This window comes from Pongo abelii, chromosome 3 (genome assembly GCF_028885655.2).
Source record: "Pongo abelii isolate AG06213 chromosome 3, NHGRI_mPonAbe1-v2.0_pri, whole genome shotgun sequence".
NCBI classification, from domain to species: Eukaryota; Metazoa; Chordata; class Mammalia; order Primates; family Hominidae; genus Pongo; species Pongo abelii.
In genome coordinates, this window is record NC_071988.2 from 144,601,039 (window position 1) to 144,622,931 (window position 21,893).

At 36.2% G+C, this 21,893-nt stretch overlaps 1 protein-coding gene across 8 annotated transcripts in view; it reads left to right on the forward strand.

The window, feature by feature from the left end:
* AFG2A (AFG2 AAA ATPase homolog A) overlaps positions 1-21,893 on the forward strand; it is a 409,783-nt gene that overhangs the window by 151,094 nt on the left and 236,796 nt on the right. For 7 of the 8 annotated variants that reach the window (XR_008524742.2, XR_008524743.2, XM_054554461.2 and 4 more), the window contains one exon: positions 4,116-4,242. Coding sequence is in view for 5 of the 8 variants with exons in the window: in XM_054554461.2 (XP_054410436.1) it covers positions 4,116-4,242 (127 nt within the window). In the remaining 3 variants the exon portion in view is untranslated. Of the gene's footprint in view, positions 1-3,140; positions 3,218-4,115; positions 4,243-21,893 lie in introns of those variants that run through there. The other variant, XM_054554464.2, reaches the window with a different exon arrangement.

The window sequence follows — 21,893 nt, forward strand, 5'->3', positions numbered from 1 at the left end:
AGAGAGATCTGTTTTGACTGTTGGAAGGCAGAGACAGCACAAGATTAGCCTGTTCTGCTGAAGTCATAGTTCAACCTTAATGAACATCAAGGAATAAAAGACTGTGCATATGAGGTGTGTAGTATTAGCGTGTTTGTGAAATCATATACCCAGTAGTACAAAACACTGATTTTGCTGCTTTTGAATGTACACATAAAAACATTATTTTTGTGCATTAATAATAGCTAGTCAGTGTTTGGAACTGAGACTTTCGTCTAGAATTGTATAGTGGTAAAGAGCATGGATTTACGTAGGCTTAGTAGAAGAAGTAATTTTAAAATAAATGGTCACATCATAAGACCTAAGTCAGGTTATCAATAAATATTTATAAGTGTCTGTAACATACAAGGCCATGTCAGGTAATGTTCAGCAGTCCCCAACTTCAATCTAGAATGGAGATGGCTACCAAAAAGTATCTTTGGATTCTTAGGATCCACAGAGATTGACTCAGTGGGTTTGATTGTTACCCTGGATTCATGGGTGCTTCTAAAGCACAGCTAGATTTCTGAACCTTTATTTCAGGATAGCTGAAAAACATAGAGATGAGACAGTAAAGCCTCCAGTCCTCTAACAGCTACCTCAGACCAGTTCTTTGTTTAGCATAAGGATTACCTTCACCTAGGAACTGTCTGAAGTGTCCAGTGCCCTCCTTTGTGCTCTGATTTTCTTCTGTTTTGCATTATTCAAGAAGTTATGTTGTTATTACTGTTTTTATGAGGGGAATGGTGTTAGGAATGAGGGGTTCTCTTTCTACAACACTCCTTGAGGGAATAGGGACAGTCTTCTTTAATCTTCTCATTTCTGTTTCCTAAAGTAGTGCCTGCCAGCTAGTGTTTATTGAACGAATAAATTGAATTGAATGAATTGTTATACATTCTAATGAAATTATTCCCCTTATTTTTCTTCCAGTCTTCCTCCTACCATGCCACAATGATCTTTGCCTAACATGAGATAAAACTTCCTTAGCTATTTTTTTACTTCTTGGTAAGCTCAAGTAATACATTCACACTTTCCAGTAAGACACTTGGCCATCTTACTAATTCATTGGGAGAAAAAGAGAGGATATATGTAACTAAGGATAGGATCTGACATTATTTGGATGTGGCTCCTGTTAGAAGGCAAAGCAAGCAATAGCATACATAAATTAGATGTGGCATGGCCCAGGATTTTGTCTTTTGATGAAAGTCGCCATTCCTTTGGAGCTATTTAGTTACATGAACTCCTCTAGGTAGGGCACAAAAATTAGAAGAATTTTGTATTATCTAGTAGTGTAGTCAGGTTAACATTTTTTTGTTGATGTGTAACCCTTGCCAATGCTAGGTGTATAACCTTCCCATTGATAAATCCAGTTGTTATTTTTTATTTTTTTACTTGACTCAAAAACATTTGACACAGTTAACTCCAGCTTTTTCTTTTCTTTTCTTCCTTTTTTTTTTTTTTGAGATGGAGTTTTACCCTTGTTGCCTAGGCTGGAATGCAGTGGCAAGGTCTCAGCTCACTGCAACCTCCGCTTCCCAAGTTCAAGCAATTCTCCTGCCTCAGCCTCCTGAGTAGCTGGGACTACAGGCGCCCACTACCACACCCAGCTAACTTTTTGTATTTTTAGTAGAGATGGGGTTTCACCGTGTTAGCAAGGATGGTCTCGATCTCCTGACTTCGTGATCCACCCGCCTCGGCCTCCCAAAGTGCTGAGATTACACGCATGAGCCACCGCACCCGGCCAACTCCAACCTTCTTGATACACTATCCCCTTTATTCCTTGTTTTCCTTTCTTCTTCTTTGGTACCCGTAAAATTCATATATTGAAACCCTAACCCCGAATGTGATGGTATTTAGAGATGAAGCCTTCGGGAGGTAATTTAGGTTTAGATGAAGTCATAAGGGTAGTTCCCACATGATGGAATTAGTGCCTTTATAACAGGAGATAGCAGAGAGCTAGCGCTCTCTCTTGAGTTTGTGCTCTCACTCTCTGCCATCTGAGGACACAGCGAGAAGGCAGCCACCTGCAAGCCAATAAGAGAGCTCTTGCTAGAACTTGCCCATTCTGGCGTGCTGACCTTGGACCTCCGTCCACCAGAATGTGAGAAAATAATTTCTGTTGTTTAAACCACTCAATTTATGTTATTTCGCTCTGGCAGCCCCAGCTGACTACTGCACACCCCTTCTCCTTTGCAAATTCCCCTATCACTTCCTGTACCTAAAATACTGGTGTTAGCATTCTCTTCATTATGCATTTACCTTTCTTCTCACTATATATTTTTTCTAGGTGATCTATTTCCATTCTCCTTCAGCCATAATTGTTAGTTTCCTGAGGTTTCCCAGTCATGCTTGCTGTTAAGTGGAACTGTGAATCAATTAAATCTGTTCTCTTCATAAATTACCCGGTCTCAGGTAGTTCTTTATAACAGTGTGAGAACGGTCTAATACAGATATAGAATCCATTTGTTTATAGTGTTCAATGTTTGTTCTTACGTAGAGTCAAATAAGCAAATTTGTGTACCGGCAGAGTAGCTACCTGCAAGAATTAGTGCCCAAAATAGTTCTCATTGACTTTGCAAGTACTCTTTGGTCCCATATATTTTAAATACTGGAGAAAACCATGTAAATTAATAAATTAGCATTGTGATTTGTATGACAACCTCATGCGCATTTGATTAGTGTGAATTAGAGGCTCTTCTCCTGTGGATACTCTAAGTTAAATTTTTGAACTTATAATGCATGTTAAGGTCTAAATACTGTCATTTAGAGGTGCTGATTACCTTATTATTAAATATATTACATGACAGTTATACTGAGGTGTGCTTCTTTGTCACAGGTGCTAACAAAGTTATTGGGTGTGTGTCTCCTTCTACTTTACGTCCTCTTCCACCCAAGTACATCTAATTGAATTTACATGTTTAATACACTTACAATGCTGTGTTACTCTATAATTGTCCACTCAGTTGTTTATTACATATTTATCAATTCCAAATAGGTCTTGGAGGAAATCCAAGCTATTGCTAATGAGAATTGTTTTGCACATTTTGATTGTGTGATACAGGGTTTTGTTCATTAGTAGGATCTGTTGAGTTTACTTCTTTTTTTTTCTCTTTTTGGGACAGAATCTCACTCTGTTGCCCAGGCTGGAGGGCTGTGGCGTGATCTCCGCCCACTGCAACCTCCACCTCCCAGGTTCAAGGTATTCTCATGCTGCGGCTTCCTGAGTAGCTGGGATTACATGTGCATGCTACCACACCTGACTAATTTTTTTATTTTTTTTAGTAGAGACGGGGTTTGGCCATGTTGGCCAGGCTGGTCTTGAACTCCTGGCCTCAAGTGACCCACCTGTCTCGGCCTCCCAAAGGTTTATAGGCATGAGCCACTGCACCTGGCCCGAGTTTATTTCTTAAAAACTTATATTTAGTAATTTTTTGGTGGTCAAAGGACATGAAGTTAAGATAAAGGATAGTGTGTTTAGAACTGGCTTTGTAATTGACTTGGTACATAAACCAAAGGAAAAAAACTAGCATGCTTTCTTTGCCTATTTCTCAAGAGATGGGGATTGTGGTGATTACCTACCTTCTGATGTGTTTTAAAAATATTCTTAATATTTATGAAGAAACATCAAAAATATCCCAGTTGTTATGGATGCGTAATGAGTTTTTTATTTCACATAGACTTTAGGTTTCATGTGAGGAATGGGTTTGCATCTTACTCAGTTTTTTATTCTAATTTCTGTCAACATCTTTACCATGTAGAATATAAACACTGATTGAACAATTCTCTGTGTATTTGATGAACTATTTTAAATAATTTTATATCTTGTTTTCCAGTGCTTTTATTTCTGACATTTATTTAAATATTTTTGTTTTGGAATTAAATATTTTTGTTTTGGTTGATGATAGCAGAAAATAAATGATTTGAATACAGTTTGTTTTGAGATATGATAATGCAGTAAATAAAGTCTCAAAGGCATACTTCATATTTGAAAATAGACATGATTTTTCTTATTATAGACTATAGAACCTTTAAAAATTAATAGATATAGTATTTGAAGATAGGTAAAGATATTTTTTAAACTGTATTTTCAAAATCAGTTCTTTAGGTGCTGGGAATGTAGCCGATCGTGTTTTGGCTCAGCTCTTAACAGAAATGGATGGGATTGAACAGCTAAAGGATGTGACCATTTTGGCAGCTACTAACCGCCCAGATAGGATAGACAAGGTAAGAGAGAAGGCATTGTGGATATTATAAAATCAAGAACTGGCTCGTTTGATTTTATCAGGTTTTTGTTTTTGTCAAATTACTTTCTAATCAGTATTTCATTTAGAGTATATTGAAGAATGTGAAGCAGGTTCACTGTGGACTGGTTACCATCTTGTCTGAGTCTGGTAAGACAGAACATTCTTGCATACAAGTTATACGAAGCAAGTTTACCACTTCCCGATAGGCAGCAAGATACAACAGAAGCCTGGGATTCATTGCAAGCCAGTCTCTCAAGATTCAGGAAAGCTGCCCTGGGTGAATGCAATCTTGACTGCATATGCCCCACTTGCACTGCAGCTGAGGGCCTCTGGAAAGCACCCTGTTCTGGGTTTTATACACTGAGGATGTGAGACTCACTGGGCTAAAGTGTTGGAGGACATCCTGTTTCTAGGGGAGGACTGGAGTAGAACCTGGGCTGTTCCAGCCAGTCCCTCCCTGTCTCAGGATGTTGCATTTCCCGCACATGCTACAGTTATTCTTGAGAGCTACGAGGGGAGAGAGAGAATTGGGTCATTCCAAGACCACCCAGAGAGCTGTCCTACAAAGGATCTTAAGCTAAAGGAAATGACGAGAACAAAGGAAAGCTTTTATTTACATTTTTATTGCTTATGATTCAGTATTAATGAAAGTATTTCATAACTCTTCAATATCTACTCCCCCATCTTGTATCTTACTTTTAGCATATTTCTCTAGAGAATTGAAGTTTTGAAATTCTTTGTTTCATCTGATTTATTCTTCTAGAGTTTTCAACATTTTCATCTATACGAAGGTACATTCTAGCTATTTAGCAAGTACTAGTTAGACTCCAGTTACCATCAACACAATAACTTTGAAGTACTGTCCTAATTGTTGTTTTTAAAGTAATTAGAATAAGAATAATGGATTCTTCTATTTTTTTAAGAAGTTACTCAGGCTGTCACATTAAATTAAGTAGTATAGGTACAAAACCAGTCCTTTTAAACTATTACTACCACTTTTTCCCTAGGTCATAATTTAATAAAGGAGTTCAGTAATTTAAGTTCCTCATCTATATCTAATATGTAATATTTTATAAGGATTTAAGTTGAGTAAACATTTGCTCTCAGAGCATGAACCAGTTTCTCTTTTTTGTTGTTAGCATTATTACCTTGTGTATGACTTTATGAGCTACTTTCTTCCTGTGTACATATACACATTCTTTTAGTTTTAAAAAATATGATTTTTAAAAAAGACCCGTTTGAATGTAACTATTATGCGGCAAGAAAGCCTTGCTTTGGTTAGGTATTTTGCTACATGATAAAGATCCTTTGGTAAAATGCAGGAAAGCTTTCAACCTTAAAAAATCATTCCCTTCCTGTTGCAGTATTTTATTAGAAGATAGGTGAGTTCTGAGTGTTTATAGAATCTGGGTTGGTGTTACGGCATCTCTGAAGTCTATACAAAGTGTAAGACTGTATCTTAACAAGGACTGTAGAAACTGCTGAAAGAGCCCTTAAAGTTTACCTAATTCTGCCTCTGGTTTCACAAATAAAGAGTGCTGAATCCAGAAAAATCTTTCTCCTGGTAAGAATTCATTGTATTTTTATGATGTTTATTTCCTGGTTTCCCTGTGGTTAATAAGCTCTAAAATGTCTTAGGATTTTTGTCACTACGGCCTAATCTGATAGTAGCCTTCTTTGGCTTCCTAATGTTGGGTGTCCTCGATATTAGATATATTTCTTGAAGTAGGATGTAAGGCTTACAGTAAACTTAACTGCATTTTTCTAAATCAAGCTGTCTGACTTGGCCTGTTTAGTGCTTGTATTGTTGTTTTCTTTCTGTGTAACAAATTACCACAAATTTAGCAGCTTCGCACCCATTTGTTAGTTCACATTTCTTAGGTTAGAATGTGGGCACAGCATGACTAGTTTGTCTGCTCAGGATTTAAACTAAAGACTGAAAACACAGTGTTGGCTAGACTGCATTCTCATTAGGAGCTCATGTTTCTAAGCTCACATGATTGTGGCACAGCTTACTTGTGACTGGGGCTGAGGACTAAAGACTGAATTTCCTTACTTGATGTCAGCTAGGAGCCACTGTCAGCTCCTAGAGACTACCCACATTCCTTGCCACACAGCCCCCTCCTCCATCAGAAACAGCAGTGGAAAACTCCATTATGTTTTATCCCTGTCACACTTCAAATTTCCTTTGCCAGGAAAAGCCCTGTCCGTTTGGAGGGCTCATCTGATGAGGTTAGCCTTATTGAGGAAAAATCTCTGGACCTTGAAGTCAGTTGATTCAGGATCCTGCAAAAGCCCTTCACATTAGCACCTAGATTAGCATTTGATTGAATAAGTGGGAGAAGATATGTTTCTATCAGGGTGATACAGGACAGGCCAGCCCCAGAATTGGGGCATAGCCTAGGAGGGTTCTTCGCTACCCCCAGGAAAGAATTCAAGAGCTTGCTGGTGGTGTTAGACAGCAGTCTTTTATTGATTGCTACTGCCCCTTGTGGTGCAGGGCTAACTCATAAACAGTGCACCCAGAGTTGGCAAGGTATGGGCTTTTGGCAATTGTATTTATACTCACTTATGCCCACTTCCATTTACATGCAAATTAAAGGGTGAGTTCACACAAATTGATTCTATGAAAGAGTAACTTCTGGGTCACTGCCATGGAAAGGGGTGGTAACTTTTGAGTTGTTGCCATGACATTTGTCAACTGCCATGGTTCTGGTGGAAGTGTCTTATGCCAATGAGCATTGAGCGCAGCTAGAGATCGCTTTTGTTGCCATCTGCTGGCTTTGGCCAGTTTCTTCACTTTGCCCCATCTGGTCTAGTTCGTGTTTTGTTCAGCAGAGTTTTCACCAGAAAACAAGTCCTGTTGGTCTCCTACCTCATTCCCCCCTCAGAGATTAGAAACTCCTCCTTAATCTTAAAGGGCTGCAGATGGGCACAGGTCTATCTTCTGTAAGTGCTTTCTGCTGATTTTATAAACATAGGCTCTGCCTAGCATGGGAGGAGTAAAAATCTCTGGATACCTGATCTAAGGAGCCCAACAGCAGGATATTTTCATTTTCTGGGTCAGAAGATAAGATGAGTTGGAAGCCTTGTGCCAGCATCATCTTTATGTTGACTTTAGAAGACAGAAACTTTACTAGGAGGTTAAACAAGAAAATTACAATTATAAGGAAGAGGAAACTTAATGCTCCTATGCCCACCCACAGCATCACATTATTTATCTGTGTGTTTGTGAAATAATAGCTTTAAGTCTTCTAGAGGTTTGTAAGTTATGGTGTCTTCCTCTTATGCCTGCAGGGACTTATAAGAAACAGGTTTAATCCTGGACAGCTGTATCCAGCTAGTGATTCTCTAATGTTTGCCAGCAGTGGAGGTCCTTAACAATACCTGATAGGGGTCCTTCCATTTTGGGTTGTAATTGATCATCGGGGGATCTTTTTAAGTTCTTAGTAAGACTAAGTCTGGTTAAACAGAGGAACTATTTTTTTCTTTGTGGGAAACGGCAACACTTTATTTTCATAATTTTGAAGGGCCTTTTGACCTGGCCTAAATTCCAAGAGCAGGGGTGGCATAGTGAAGTGTGTCCAACACCCTATTTCCCATCATGGCCTGAATTAGTTTTTTAGATTTCTGTAGGATTTCCTTTGGCCAGGGAACTTATAAGTCAAAAGACTTATAGCCAATTAAACATTTTAGGCCAGAGAGGAATGGAGGTGGCTTAAAACATTTTAAGCAATATAGGAGTCAAATATTAAAAGCCAAAAATAAGGTTATATATCAAGAAAAACCAAGAGCATCGAATCAAGCTATACTGGGGGAAAACAGTGTTCCTGTAGACCTCTAAGGCAAAACACTCTAGTATCAGGCCGTAACAGCAGTCAGAACCAGAGGAGAAACAAGTCGCAGGAGCTGACAAAAAAAGCTAAAGGAGAGAGTTACACAAATCTGAGAAGCTTTCAAAAGAAATAAATCACAGAATTGAAAAGCAAAAATTCTGGTAAGTTAGCAAATTAATACCTTAAGAAAACCTGGCTCTAACACCTAGACCATTTTCTAGAAAGTCTACCACAAACAGTTTTCCTTTAGTCACAGCCAGCTTAATCACACACAAAACTCCCTTCACAAATTCCCTTTCACAAACCCCATTATCACCCACACAGACCATCCATGACATGTCTGGGCCTTATGACCTGTCCTACACAATCTCCCTCTCAAACAACCAGTTACTTTACTCTAGGACAAGAATCCACATGCAAAGTCCCTCATACAAAATCACTTTCTTTATATCCCTCCCCACACACAAAAAATATATATATATGTATATATATATGTGTGTATATATATATCTCTCTCTTTTATCCATACTTTCCTCACATCCGTCTTTTTATTCACTGATTACCTCTTATTTTAAACCATGGCCTAAATGTGCTGCATATATTCTGTAGTTATGGTGGGGAAAGTGCTTTCAGTGTTTAGTGATAATTGTAAAAAAGTTGAATATTTAATTCATTTCTATTTCAGGTAGAACTCCATGTGGAACGTGAATTTTTTTTAACTATACTTTTGTTACTACTCAGATGATATATACTATATCAAGAGTGTATGCCCTTGTCAAGTTCTCTAAAGTTTGTGAAATGCAAGAGAATATGCAGTAAAATTTTAAGTCTGTTTCCTTTCCAAATACTTTTTCTCTGAAGAACTACTGTAGAACATTAATTATATTGTTTAATAGTACTATAAAGTTGTTTCCACACTTGTATGATTAGAACATAATGTTCAAACTGTGCCATGAATGTGCTGGTAGAAACAAAACAGTTTTAAGGACAATTAAAACAACAACATCCTGTTATGAAATAAAGACACAGTTTTTACCATCTTTATTGTCTGGAGGAAACTGTAGTAGGAATAAAAGAGGTGACAAAGAGTTAAAGCACGTTTTGTGTTTTTAGGCTAAAACTGATTTCAAAAGAAGACCATTGTAGGGTCAAAGAAATATATGTATAGTGTAATTTTGGCTACATTAAATCCAGGCATTTGGCCTTTGAAATTAGCTAGTGTATTTTACAATCTTTTTGCCTCTTACCCCACAACCTCTATGTTATGATGATTTTAGGTTAGTATGTTAAAACAAGGAGAATTCCTGGACTGTCACAGGAGTGAAATTGATATCATTATGTTACCCATGTGTTGTGTATATTTAGTGTCTCTTTTTGACAATATTTCAGTAAAGAAAGTGAGACACATAGGTCAAGAACTGCATTATTTTACTCCTTGCTGTGTCACATTTACATGTCAGACTCATTTGCTGTGATGTAGTACACTAGGCGGAGTGAAATAATTGCTTGTGATGTCCCTAAGTCCCCTAGGCCTTTTTCTGCCTCCTGCTTAGATAGTGAAGAGAAGTTGAAGTTGCATCCTCTAGTGTTCATTTTGTGTAAGAGTGACAGTATGTGGTAGGACAGATGAAGATTAATGAGATTGTGTGATGTCAAGTAGGCTCATTGTCTTTAGATTGATTGCTGATGATCTGGATTTCCTTAGCATCAGGAGAGGTTAGAAACAAACAACTAATTTATTAATGATGCCCAAATAATAGTTAAATGCCCAGACTTTTGGAGTTTATGTTGTTCATTGTTAACAACTGCTGTGTGGCCCCTTGAGAAGTGTCCAGTCCATGACATTATATACATTGGTGTTGAATCTTAAGGAAAACATGATCATGTCTTCTCAGGTGATAAGCATGCCTCAAAATAGTTTTAATTCTGTGAATATCTTTGAATTCAGTTTATTTGGGTACTTTTAGTACTGATACCTACTATATAACAAGCTCCTAATAAGAACTATTAAATTGTAAGCATTATCCCTAGCGTATAAACCTAGTTTTCTTGTAGTAGGAAATGTGAAGGACTTCAAAAATTTTACTTTAAGCCATCTATGGAAAAGATTGCCCAATTGAGAAAAATTGTGAAAGTTATGTAGAAGTCTTGAATAATTTTGGTTTCAGCATTATTTTCTACTGTTGTGTTAGACTCATGGAGGTAGTAAATTGGCATTAATTTTCCTTACAGTTTTTCTGGAAGAGGAAATGTGCTTAATGAGCTAAATAAGACATAACATTTTGTTTTCTTACATTGTTGCAAATTGAAGTTGGGTTTTGTTATTTGTTTGTTTTGAGATGCGGGTCTGGCTGTGTTGCCCAGGCTGAAGTGCAGTGTCTATTCACAGATCGTAAAGTAGTGCAGCCTTGAACCTTTGGACTCAAGCAGTCTCCTTCCTCAGCCTCCCAAGTAGCTAAGATTATAGGTGTGCGCCACAGCATCCAGCTTAAAATTTAGTTTTCTAGAAAGTTTTATGACATGGGGAAAAGTTAATTAGCAATATTTAGAAATGTCTGCAAATAAAAAGCTAAATATATGTATCTTCCAATATTCAAATGACTGGTATTCCAAAAATACCCTCAGAAGAAAGACAACAAATGTTTGTTCATTCTCCATTTTTCCTAGTTATAACTATTGCTCTTCTAATATTACTCTTCTTAGCTAAGTCAACTAAAAAAAAAAGCTGCAAGGACTAATTGACATTAATAGTTCAAATGAATCATAGATCTTTACTTTCCCAAAAGTATTTAAGGAATGGATGCCTATTAATCTTTCACATTGTTTATCAAAATGATGTGAATAGTCTTTGGTGAGCCGTAATGAGATTAGAGCTGGAAAGTGTCCTCTACGGTTGTTTTCCAATTTCACCTTTACCATCTTTACACAAGACTCTCATAAGTGTTTTTGTTATTGTTGCTGGATTCTTCTTTTGTTTGTTTTTTAAAGCTCCAAGTGTTTTAACATCTATGACAGTTATTCTTCTTTATCTTCTATGGCAGCCCCTTCCAAGTTTTGGCTCTGGGGACAGAGAATTGGGAGAGGTCAGAGAAGAGAGACTGGTGAGAGGTTGTATGCATATATGGGTCTTACTTCATTTCGATGTTCATAAGATAAAGACTCTTTATCTCAAGGGTGGGCAAACTATGGCCTTTAGGCCAAATGTGACCCACCAACCGGTTTTACACATCCCATTGTCTAAGAATAGTGTTTACATATTTAAATGATTAGGAAAATACTTTAAAAGTGTTTTTTTGTGACATATGAAAATTATATGAAATTCAACTTTCAGTCCCCATAAATAAAGCTTTATTAGAACACATCTACACTAATTTGATTATGTTTTGTCTATTACTGCTTTTGCACTACTGTAGTAGAGTAGTTACAGTACAGACTTATGGCCTATAAAGCCTAAATTATATACTCTGGACCTTTACAGAAAAAGTTTCCTGACTCTTGATTTGTCCTTGTAAGTTTTTAGAAGATTAGTAGCCTTTAATGTCTGTTGTTCATATATGAGCCTCACGTTTTCTTTTCTTTTTAAAAAAGATTATTTATTTTAATTGACATAAAAATTGTATCTGTTTATAGAGTACAACATGTTGTTTTGATAATTGTGTATACATTGTGGAATGGCTAAATCAAGCTATTTAACATGCGCATTACTTCACATACTTCTTATTTTTTTGTGATGAGGACACTTAAAACCAACTCTTAGTAATTTTTGAGTGTACAATATATTGTTATTAACGATAGTCACCATGCAGTACAATAGACCTCTTGAACTTATTCCTCTTGTTTAACTGAAGGTTTGTATCCTTTGACCAATATCTCCCCAACTCCCTTAGACCTCCAGACCCTGATAACCACCATTCTACTTTCTGCTTTTATGAGTTCGACTTTTTAAGACTCCACATATAAGCGAGATCATGCACTATTTGCCTTTCTTTGTCTGGCTTATTTCACTTAGCATAATGTCCTCCAGTTTGATCCATGTTGTCACAAATGACAGGATTTCCTTTTAATAAAGGTTGAATAGGATTACCTTCTGTATACATACCACATTTTCTTTATTCGTTTATTCTTCGATGAATACTTAGGTTGATTCCATGACTTGGATATTGTGAATAATGCTGCAGTGAACATGGAGTGCAGATGTCTCTTGGACATACTGATTTCATTTCCTTTGGATATATACTCAATAGTGGAATTGCTGGCTCATAAGATAGTTTTATTTTAAATTTTTTAGGAACATCCACACTGTTTTCTGTAACATCTGAAGTAATTTACGTTCCTACCAACAGTGTACAAGGGGTCTCTTTTCTCCACATCCTCACCAACATTTACCTTTCATGTTTTTGACAATAGCTATTCTAACAGGTATGAAATGGTATCTCATTGTGGTTTTCATTGACATTTCTCTGATGGTTAGTGATGTTGAGCACTTAAAAAATACACCTATTTGTATGTCTTCTGAGAAATGTCTATTCAGGTCTTTTGCCCATTTTTTAATCAGGTCATTTGTTGCTGTTGAGTTCCTTATAAATTTTGGTATTTTAGATTTTAACACCTTACCAGGTTTGGTTTACAAACATATTCTCTCATTTTACAGGTTGTCTCTTCACTGTGTTAAATGTTTCCTTTGCTGTGCAGAGGCTTTTTAGCTTCATGTAATCCCATTAGTCTATTTTTTCTTTTGTTGTCTGTGCTTTTGAGGTCATGTTCAAAAAATTATTGTCCAGGCCAGTGTCATGGAACATTTTCCCTATAACTTCTTTCAGTAGTTTTTCAGTTTGAGCTCTTTATTCGTCTTTAATTCATTTTGAGTTGAATAAGCCACAGAGTTTTTTTTAAAGATTGTTTAAACATGTTTAACACATGAGTTTTCTGAAGATACATTATATTATAAGTCGTATATGAGTAAAAAATATAATACTGAGCTTAAATAATAGTAGGGAGGCTGAATTAACTTATTTCAAGTATACACCATCCCCTCTTGAAAGCTCTCATAATCTTTAACTTTTTTAAATACATTTTCTTCCACTAAATACTTATTTTGTCCAACTGACTGACTCCCTAAAACTCATAAATCTACAATTTTTATTACATGAGTAAATATTTATTCATGGCACCTGAATCTTAAAGTTCCATTGGTTATTAGCTTTTTGTAGTTGTGAGTTGTATGCCCTTTTTAGTATTTAGCATCATTGGGATTTTCAGGCTTAGATTTCTAAATTTTGAAAGATTCTGTGTTTAGATATATTTGTTTAGTAAATAATATTTGATGTTGTCAACGTGAATTGAAGTATGTTTAATATTGGAGAAAGTAATACCATAATAAAATACATGTTGCTGTCAATACCCAAGGTCTAAAAGAAATTGGTTTTTTCAAGATTGGAGAGGACATAGAAGGCTCCATGGTCTGGATGACCCATATGATACATTGACACCTGTTGTAAAATCCCAACCCATCATTTCTTCATCCTTTGCTTATTCACCCACACTGATGGGGAACTATTAACTCACGAACTAGACCATTTCATTTTTGTGTCAGACTATTAGGAAGTTCTTTAATCTGATGAACCAGCAGCTGTTTGTCTCCCTAAACCTTCTATACATCTACCTGATTTTATTCCAAAATCTGTAAAGAACAGTTTTTAATCCTTCTTCTATATGGTGTTCCTTTATTTTTTAAAACTGTTAGGTATCTTGTCTTTACACTTTATCTCACTAACCAGTCTTTTGTTTTTCAGGCTTGACATTTTGGGTTATTTCATATGCCATTCTTTTTCCATCTAAAGCATTCTCATCCTTTTCTATTTGTCCTTTTCGCTCTGAAGTTGTCACATCCACCAACAAATATATAATGATTGGTTGTGTTCTATCAGTACAGAATTTAGTGAGACTCCTGCTGCCTCTACTCTGAATACCTTGCTTCTACTAATGCATTCCAGGATTTTGTTAGCTTATTTGTCAGCTGCACATTGAGATTGCTATTGAATAAAGTCATCAAGAACAACAACAAAGGTGAAAAGCCCAGGTCTTTCTTCAAAGTCTGCTAAATAATAGTTTTCACGCCTTGGGCTTGTGCAATTAATTTGATTTAAGTTTCAGCAACTGAAGCACAATATATACCAGATATAGAAGTTATCCTCCAAAATTAGCTCCTCTAAGTTTCTCCTACTTTTCACATGATTCCCAGATATTCTTTTAAGTCCAAGTGATTTCCCAATTATTTCCATGGCTGTGGCTACAAAGGCTTTAGGCCATAGGAATAGAGGCATTTATTCTTACTAAATTCATCTTATTAGATTTGGTTAATCTTCCCAACTTGTCAACTGTGGGATCTTGTTTCTGTCATTCTCTATGTATTTCTTTATTCATTGATAGCAAAGGCACTATATATCTTAAATACCAAGAAGAATTTATATAGCTTTTTTTTTTTTAGTTGTTATTATACTTTGGGTTTTAGGGTACATGTGCACAATGTGCAGGTTAGTTACATATGTATACATGTGCCATGCTGGTGTGCTGCACCCATTAACTCGCCATTTAGCATTAGGTATATCTCCTAATGCTATCCCTCCCCCCTCCCCCCACCCCACAACAGTCCCCAGAGTGTGATGTTCCCCTTCCTGTGTCCATGTGTTCTCATTGTTCAATTCCCACCTATGAGTGAGAACATGTGGTGTTTGGTTTTTTGTCCTTGTGATAGTTTACTGAGAATGATGATTTCCAATTTCATCCATGTCCCTAAAAGGACATGAACTCATCATTTTTTATGGCTGCATGTATTCCATGGTGTATATGTGCCACATTTTCTTAATCCAGTCTATCATTGTTGGACACTTGGGTTGGTTCCAAGTCTTTGCTATTGTGAATAGTGCCGCAATAAACATACATGTGTATGTGTCTTTATAGCAGCATGATTTATAGTCCTTTGGGTATGTACCGAGTAATGGGATGGCTGGGTCAAATGGTATTTCTAGTTGTAGATCCCTGAGGAATCGCCACACTGACTTCCACAAGGGTTGAACTAGTTTACAGTCCCACCAACAGTGTAAAAGTGGTCCTATTTCTCCACATCCTCTCCAGCACCTGTTGTTTCCTGACTTTTTAATGATTGCCATTCTAACTGGTATGAGATGGTGTCTCATTGTGGTTTGATTTGCATTTCTCTGATGGACAGTGATGATGAGCATTTTTTCATGTGTCTTTTGGCTGCATAAATGTCTTCTTTTGAGAAGTGTCTGTTCATGTCCTTCGCCCACTTTTTGATGGGGTTGTTTGTTTTTTTCTTGTAAATTTGTTGGAGTTCATTGTGGATTCTGGATATTAGCCCTTTGTCAGATGAGTAGGTTGAGAAAATTTTCTCCCATTCTGTAGGTTGCCTGTTCACTCTGATGGTGGTTTCTTTTGCTGTGCAGAAGCTCTTGAGTTTCATTAGATCCCATTTGTCAATTTTGGCTTTTGTTGCCATTGCTTTTGGTGTTTTAGACATGAAGTCCTTGCCCATGCCTATGTCCTGAATGGTAATGCCTAGGTTTTCTTCTAGGGTTTTTATGGTTTTAGGTCTAACGTTTAAGTCTTTAATCCATCTTGAATTAATTTTTGTATAAGGTGTAAGGAAGGGATCCAGTTTCAGCTTTCTACGTATGGCTAGCCAGTTTTCCCAGCACCATTTATTAAATAGGGAATCCTTTCCCCATTGCTTGTTTTTCTCAGGTTTGTCAAAGATCAGATAGTTGTAGATATGTGGTGTTATTTCTGAGGGCTCTGTTCTGTTCCATTGATCTATATCTCTGTTTTGGTACCAGTACCATGCTGTTTTGGTTACTGTAGCCTTGTAGTATAGTTTGAAGTCAGGTAACGTGATGCCTCCAGCTTTGTTCTTTTGGCTTAGGATTGACTTGGCGATGCGGGCTCTTTTTTGGTTCCATATGAACTTTAAAGTAGTTTTTTCCTATATAGCTTTCTTTTTGAAAAATTGTTTAAAGTATCTAATTCAAGATCCCCAATCTAGGTGAACTTCATGGAACATTTAATTGACATGGAAATAATTAGGGGATGTTCTAAAGAGTTACCAAAGAGAACTCCTAAAGAGAAACTAGATGGTTGAGATTATTTATGGAGGAAGAACAGATGAAAGTAAAATTCTGCTATTAAGAATACTATCTGGGTAAAGAAATGCTTTCTGCTTTCTTTGATGGAAATAGATGAGAATGAACAGATTTATATTCATTCATTGAAATCCAGATAAATTCATAACCAAAGTTTTATTATATATATACTTTTAAGGTGAAGAGTTCAACACTAATCTAGTTTGAACTCCGTAGATATTTAAAACCAGCTATTTTAATTTCTTTTAGTTTTAAGACAACGCTGAAATATGTACTTAATTTTCTGAATACTTTGCTCTTTTTTTTAAATTATTTAAATATATATTTTTTATTTTCCTGCGACAGTACTTTGAACGTCTCCATTTGGAGAAATATATATATATATATATATATATATATATATATATAAAATCTGTAAAACAAGTTATGGGTTGGACAGGGGCCAAGTGGAGAAAAAAGTATCAATGCAAGATAAAACATACAACAAAAGGGAAGTAGGGAACCATCTACCCTGTGCTTCCAGAAAGCAGAAGAGATCAGAACTGGTGATGTTAGTCTGAGTCAAAGATGCGAAAAGGACCTTAGGAAGTGCTCTGTGAAAGCCATGGTTACCTTTGATCTCACCATGGCTGGCATAGCCCTAGCGAGACAGAGTTTGACAGGTTTCATTCTGGTTTAGTCTGGTGCTCAGACTAGCAACAGATTCATTTCATAATTTTTTTTAATTTTATTATTATCATACTTCAAGTTTTAGGGTACATGTGCACAACGTGCAGGTTTGTTACATATTTATACATGTGCCATGTTGGTGTGCTGCACCCATTAACTCATCATTTAGCATTAAGTATATCTCCTAATGCTATCCCTCCCCGCTCCCCCTACCCCACAACCGTCCCCGGTGTGTAGTATAGCTACCGTTTCATGAATTTGTGATATTAGACTTATTGTATGAACAGTTTTGTATTTTTCTTCTTTGAACTTTTTGCTTATAGTGCTTTGGGCACAGACCTTCACAAACCTTAGTATTTTTGGATGAATTTTTTGAGAGTGCACAGCATTGGAAAGGAGCTTTTTCATAATGCCAGCAGTGTAGCTGAAGAAATGGGTCTGGAGGAAAATGAGATTTGACACCTGTAACAGAGGATAAATATGATAGGGGCCAGAGTGGCTTATACAGAGTGTGATAGAAAAGCTCAAAACTAACAGAAACAAGCAATGGAAGAGTTAAGGCAGACAGATGGTTGCAGAGATCTTAGTTTCTGATGCTAGCTGTGTTTGTTAACAGACTGTGTATTATTTGAAATAATTTATCCTCATTGAGCATCTGTTTCTGTACCTGTGAAAAATGTACTAGATAATCTTTGATATGTCATTCAAGCTCTACAGTTATCTTCTTTTGTGACACAGAGACACAGACAAGAATAGAGATTCTCAATGTTATATAAAAGGATGTTATTTACCAAACAAGTTTCTGAGGTTTTTGTTTTTTGTTTTCTGTTTTGTTTTGTTTCTTTTTAGGTACCAGCTTCCCAGACTTTCTTGTTATTGTAACGTTTATTTCTTCAAACAGATTATAAAGCAAGCAGATATTATCCAGGTGTGCAAAAGTGATTAACCATGTGATTTTCAGAAAAAAAGAAGAAAAAGCAATCAATCAGCCTTTAAGGCTGTTGTGTAATAAAACCTTGCTTGACAGTTGAAGAACACCTTAACTTTTTCATTTAAAATTTATTACTCTTTGAAAAAGGAGAACTTGTTGAGCAGCATATTTTCTTCTTTCACAGATGTCTGATTAGCCTGCAATATTTTGGTTCTATTTAATATACTTTTAACTATTTTTTAATGAATATGAATGTAAAAATAATGTTGAGTTAGAATAGAAATATCTAACTGTATGGTTAAAGTTGAATCACTTTTAAATTTGAAAAAGCTTCTTGTCTTCTATTGTTAATGCTCCTAGAATCTCATATTTGGGAACTAATGTTCAGTGTAGCCAAAACCTAAATCTGGAGCTATATATTGAATGTTTTAAAGTCATTAGTAGAAGGGCAATTTGGTGGCTAATTTTAAAGTACATAGAGAGTGTTAACAATAATGAAGTGTCATTTTGTTCCTGGCATTCTGTGTGTGTGTGTGTGTGTGTGTGTGTGTGGTGTCAAAAAAGTATCTGAAGGGGCCTGTAATAGAAAACCTAGTTCCTTTATGATATACACAATATAGCTTGAAATTTTAATGCATTAAATTCATAAACATTAAGAGTTTAAGCTTTGCAGCACTTAATTGACACATGCTTCAGAATAAATTTGGAAAAAAATGAACCTTCATACATTTTGACTTCTCTGTTTTCTATTTGATAACTTTGGTATTGCAGTTACTCTTTTTTGACACAAGATGGAGATGTTCACCTGAAATGTTTCCTGAGTACAGGCTCTACTGCGTTTAGAGGCTCCCCCTTATTTATCCAAAGAGCAGCTTAAAGAAATGAATGAAACTGGCTTTGCTTTAAGAGATAATAGTTGAAGAGAGCAAGAGTGTGTTGTCTTTTATAACTGATTTAACAAATAATGATTCAAATTTAAGTGTGGGTTTCTGTGAGTTGAGGATTGGGTAGCTGAGAGCACTGGGAAAAAGGAAAGTTGAACAGTGGAGAATTAGCAGTCATTAGGTATGCAGTAGCATTAAGTCTGTGCTATGTGTTTTACGTATGATATCTAGTTAATTTTAGTCAAATATGAGCACTTTACATGTATTTTACACAATACTAGTGCATTCCTTGTTTAATTGTGCAAGTTTAGAAGTGCGGTGTGTGTTTGTTCTTTCTTAAAAAAATTATGACATATCAGCCAGTGTAGTAGCTTTATTCATAATTTAAGTGATACTATCTGTTTCATTTTTAAAAATACACAAGTTTCTTATATATAGTTAAATATATATTTAACATAGTATCCAGCAATCTCAGTCCCAGGTATTTACCCAAGAAAAATGAATAAATTGTCCAGCAAAGACCTGTTTGTAATATTTATAGCAACTTTATTTATGACACCTAAACAACCCAAATGCCTACCTACATGAATGAATAAATAAGTTGCAACATGTCATACAGTGAAATACTACTCAGTCATGAAAAGGAACAAATTATTGATATATGCAAAGATGGATAAATCTCAAAAGCATTGTGCTAAGTAAAAATAGTCAGATATAAAAGACTATACAATATACTAACATTGTGAGGATTGCAGGGACAGAAATCAGTTCGGGGATCTGAGGGAGGAAATTCACCACAGAGCAGCAATGGGAAACTTTTTGAAATGATGTAGATATTCTATATCTTGGCTGTAGTGGTGATTACAGGACTGCATATATAGGGATACCTCATTATATTGTGCTTTATTGCACTTTGCAAGTAGTGTATTTTTTATAAATTGAGTATTTGTGGTAACCCTGCAAGTCCATTGGTGCCATTTTTTCAACAGCATATGCTCACTTCACATTTTGATGATTTTTGTAATATTTCAAACTTCCTCATTATTATTATTAATGTTATCTTGATCTAGGATCAGTGATATTTAACATTATTATTGTAATTGTTTTAGGACGCCATAAATCACACCCATGTAAGACAGCAAACCTAATAAATAAATGTTTTGTGTTCTGACTGCTCTAACAGCCAGCCATTTTTCTGTCTCTCTTCCTCTCTTTGGGCCTCCCTACTCTCTGAGACACAACAGTATTGAAATTAGGCCAAAGAATAACCCTACAATGATTTCCAAATGTTCAGATTAAAGGTAGAGTCTCACATCTGTCACATTAATCAAATGCTAGAAATGATTAAGTTTCATGAGAATGGCACGTCAAAAGCTGAGAGAGGCCAAAAGCTAGGCCTCTTGCACCAAATGTTTAGCCAAGTTGTAAATGCTAAGGAAAAGTTCTTGAAGGAAATTAAAAATGCTACTTCAGTGAACACATGAATGATAAGAAAGCAAAACAGCCTTATTACTGATATGGAGAAAGTTTTAGTGATCTGGATAGAAGATCAAACCAACTACAGCATTCTCTTAAGCCAAAGCCTAATCCAGAGCAAAGCCCTAATGCTCTTCAATTCTGTGAAGGCCGAGAAAGGTCAGGAAGCTGCAGAAGAAAAGTTGGCAGCTAGCAGAACTTGGGTCACGAAGTTTAAGGAAAGAAGCTATCTGCATAACATAAAAATGTAAAGTGAAGCAGCAAGTGCTAATGTAGAAACTGTAGCCAGTTATACAGAAGATCTGGCTAAGATAATTAATGAAGGCGGTTAACTAAACAACAGATTTTTAATGTAGCAAAAACAGCCTTATATTAGAAGAAGATGGTAATCTAGGACTTTCATAGCTAGAGAAGAGAAATTAATGCCTGGCTTCACACTTCAAAGGATAGGGTGACTCTCTTGTTAGGGGCTAATGCAGCTGGTGACTTTACGTGGAAGCCAGTGCTCATTTACCATTCTGAAAATCCTAGGGTTCTGAACAGTTATGTTAAGCCTACTCTGCCTGTGCTCTATCAACGGAACAACAAAGCCTGGTTGACAGCACATCTGTTACAGCACAGTTTTCTCAATATTTAAAGCTCACTGTCGAGACCTACTGCTGAGGAAAAAAAAAGATTCCTTTTGAGATGTTACTGTTCATTGACAATGCACATGGTTACTCAAGGCTCTGATGGAAATGCACAAGGAGAATTAATGTTTTTGTGTCTGCTAAAACAGTATCTATTCTGCAGCCTATGGATGAAGGAGTAATATTGACTTTCAAGTCTTATGATATAAAAAATACATTTCTTAAGGCTATTGCTGCCATAATAGTGGATATGGGCAAAGTAAACCTCCTTGAAAGGAGTCACCATTCTAGATGCCATGAAGATCATTCATGATTTATGGGAGGAGGTGAAAATATGTCAACTTTAACAGGAGTTTAGAAGAAGTTGATTCTAGCCCTCAGGGATAACTTTGAGGGCTTCAAGACATCAGTGGAGGAAGTAACTACAGATAAGGTAGATAAAGCAAAAGAGCTAGAATTAGAAGTGGAGTGTGAAGTTGGGACTGAATTGCTGCAATCTTATGATCAAATTAGAATGGATGAAGAGTTACTTCTTATGGCTGAGCAAATAAAGTGATTTCTTGAGATGGAATCTACCCCTGGTGAAGATGCTGTGAATATTGTTGAAATGGTAACTCAGGATTTAGTATATCATATAAGTTTAGTTGATAAAACAGCAGGGTTTGAGAGGATTGACTCCAGCTTTAAAAGAAGTTCTACTGTGGTTTACCCTATCAAATAGCATTACGTGCTACGAAGATATCTTTCATGAAAGGAAGAGTCAGTCGATGTGGCATACTTTATTGTTGTCTTTTTTTTAAGAAATTGCCACAGCCACCCCAGCCTGCAGCAACTACCACCCTGATCAGTTAGCTGTCATCAACATCAAGGCAAGACCTTCCACCAGCAAAAAGATTATAACTTGCTGAAGGCTTAGCTAATCATTTGCATTTTTAGCAATAAAGGATTTTTAAATTAAGGTATGTACATTTTTCCCCCATACATATTGGTATTGCATACTTAGTAGACTGTCATATACTGTAAACATAGCTTTTATATGTATTGGTA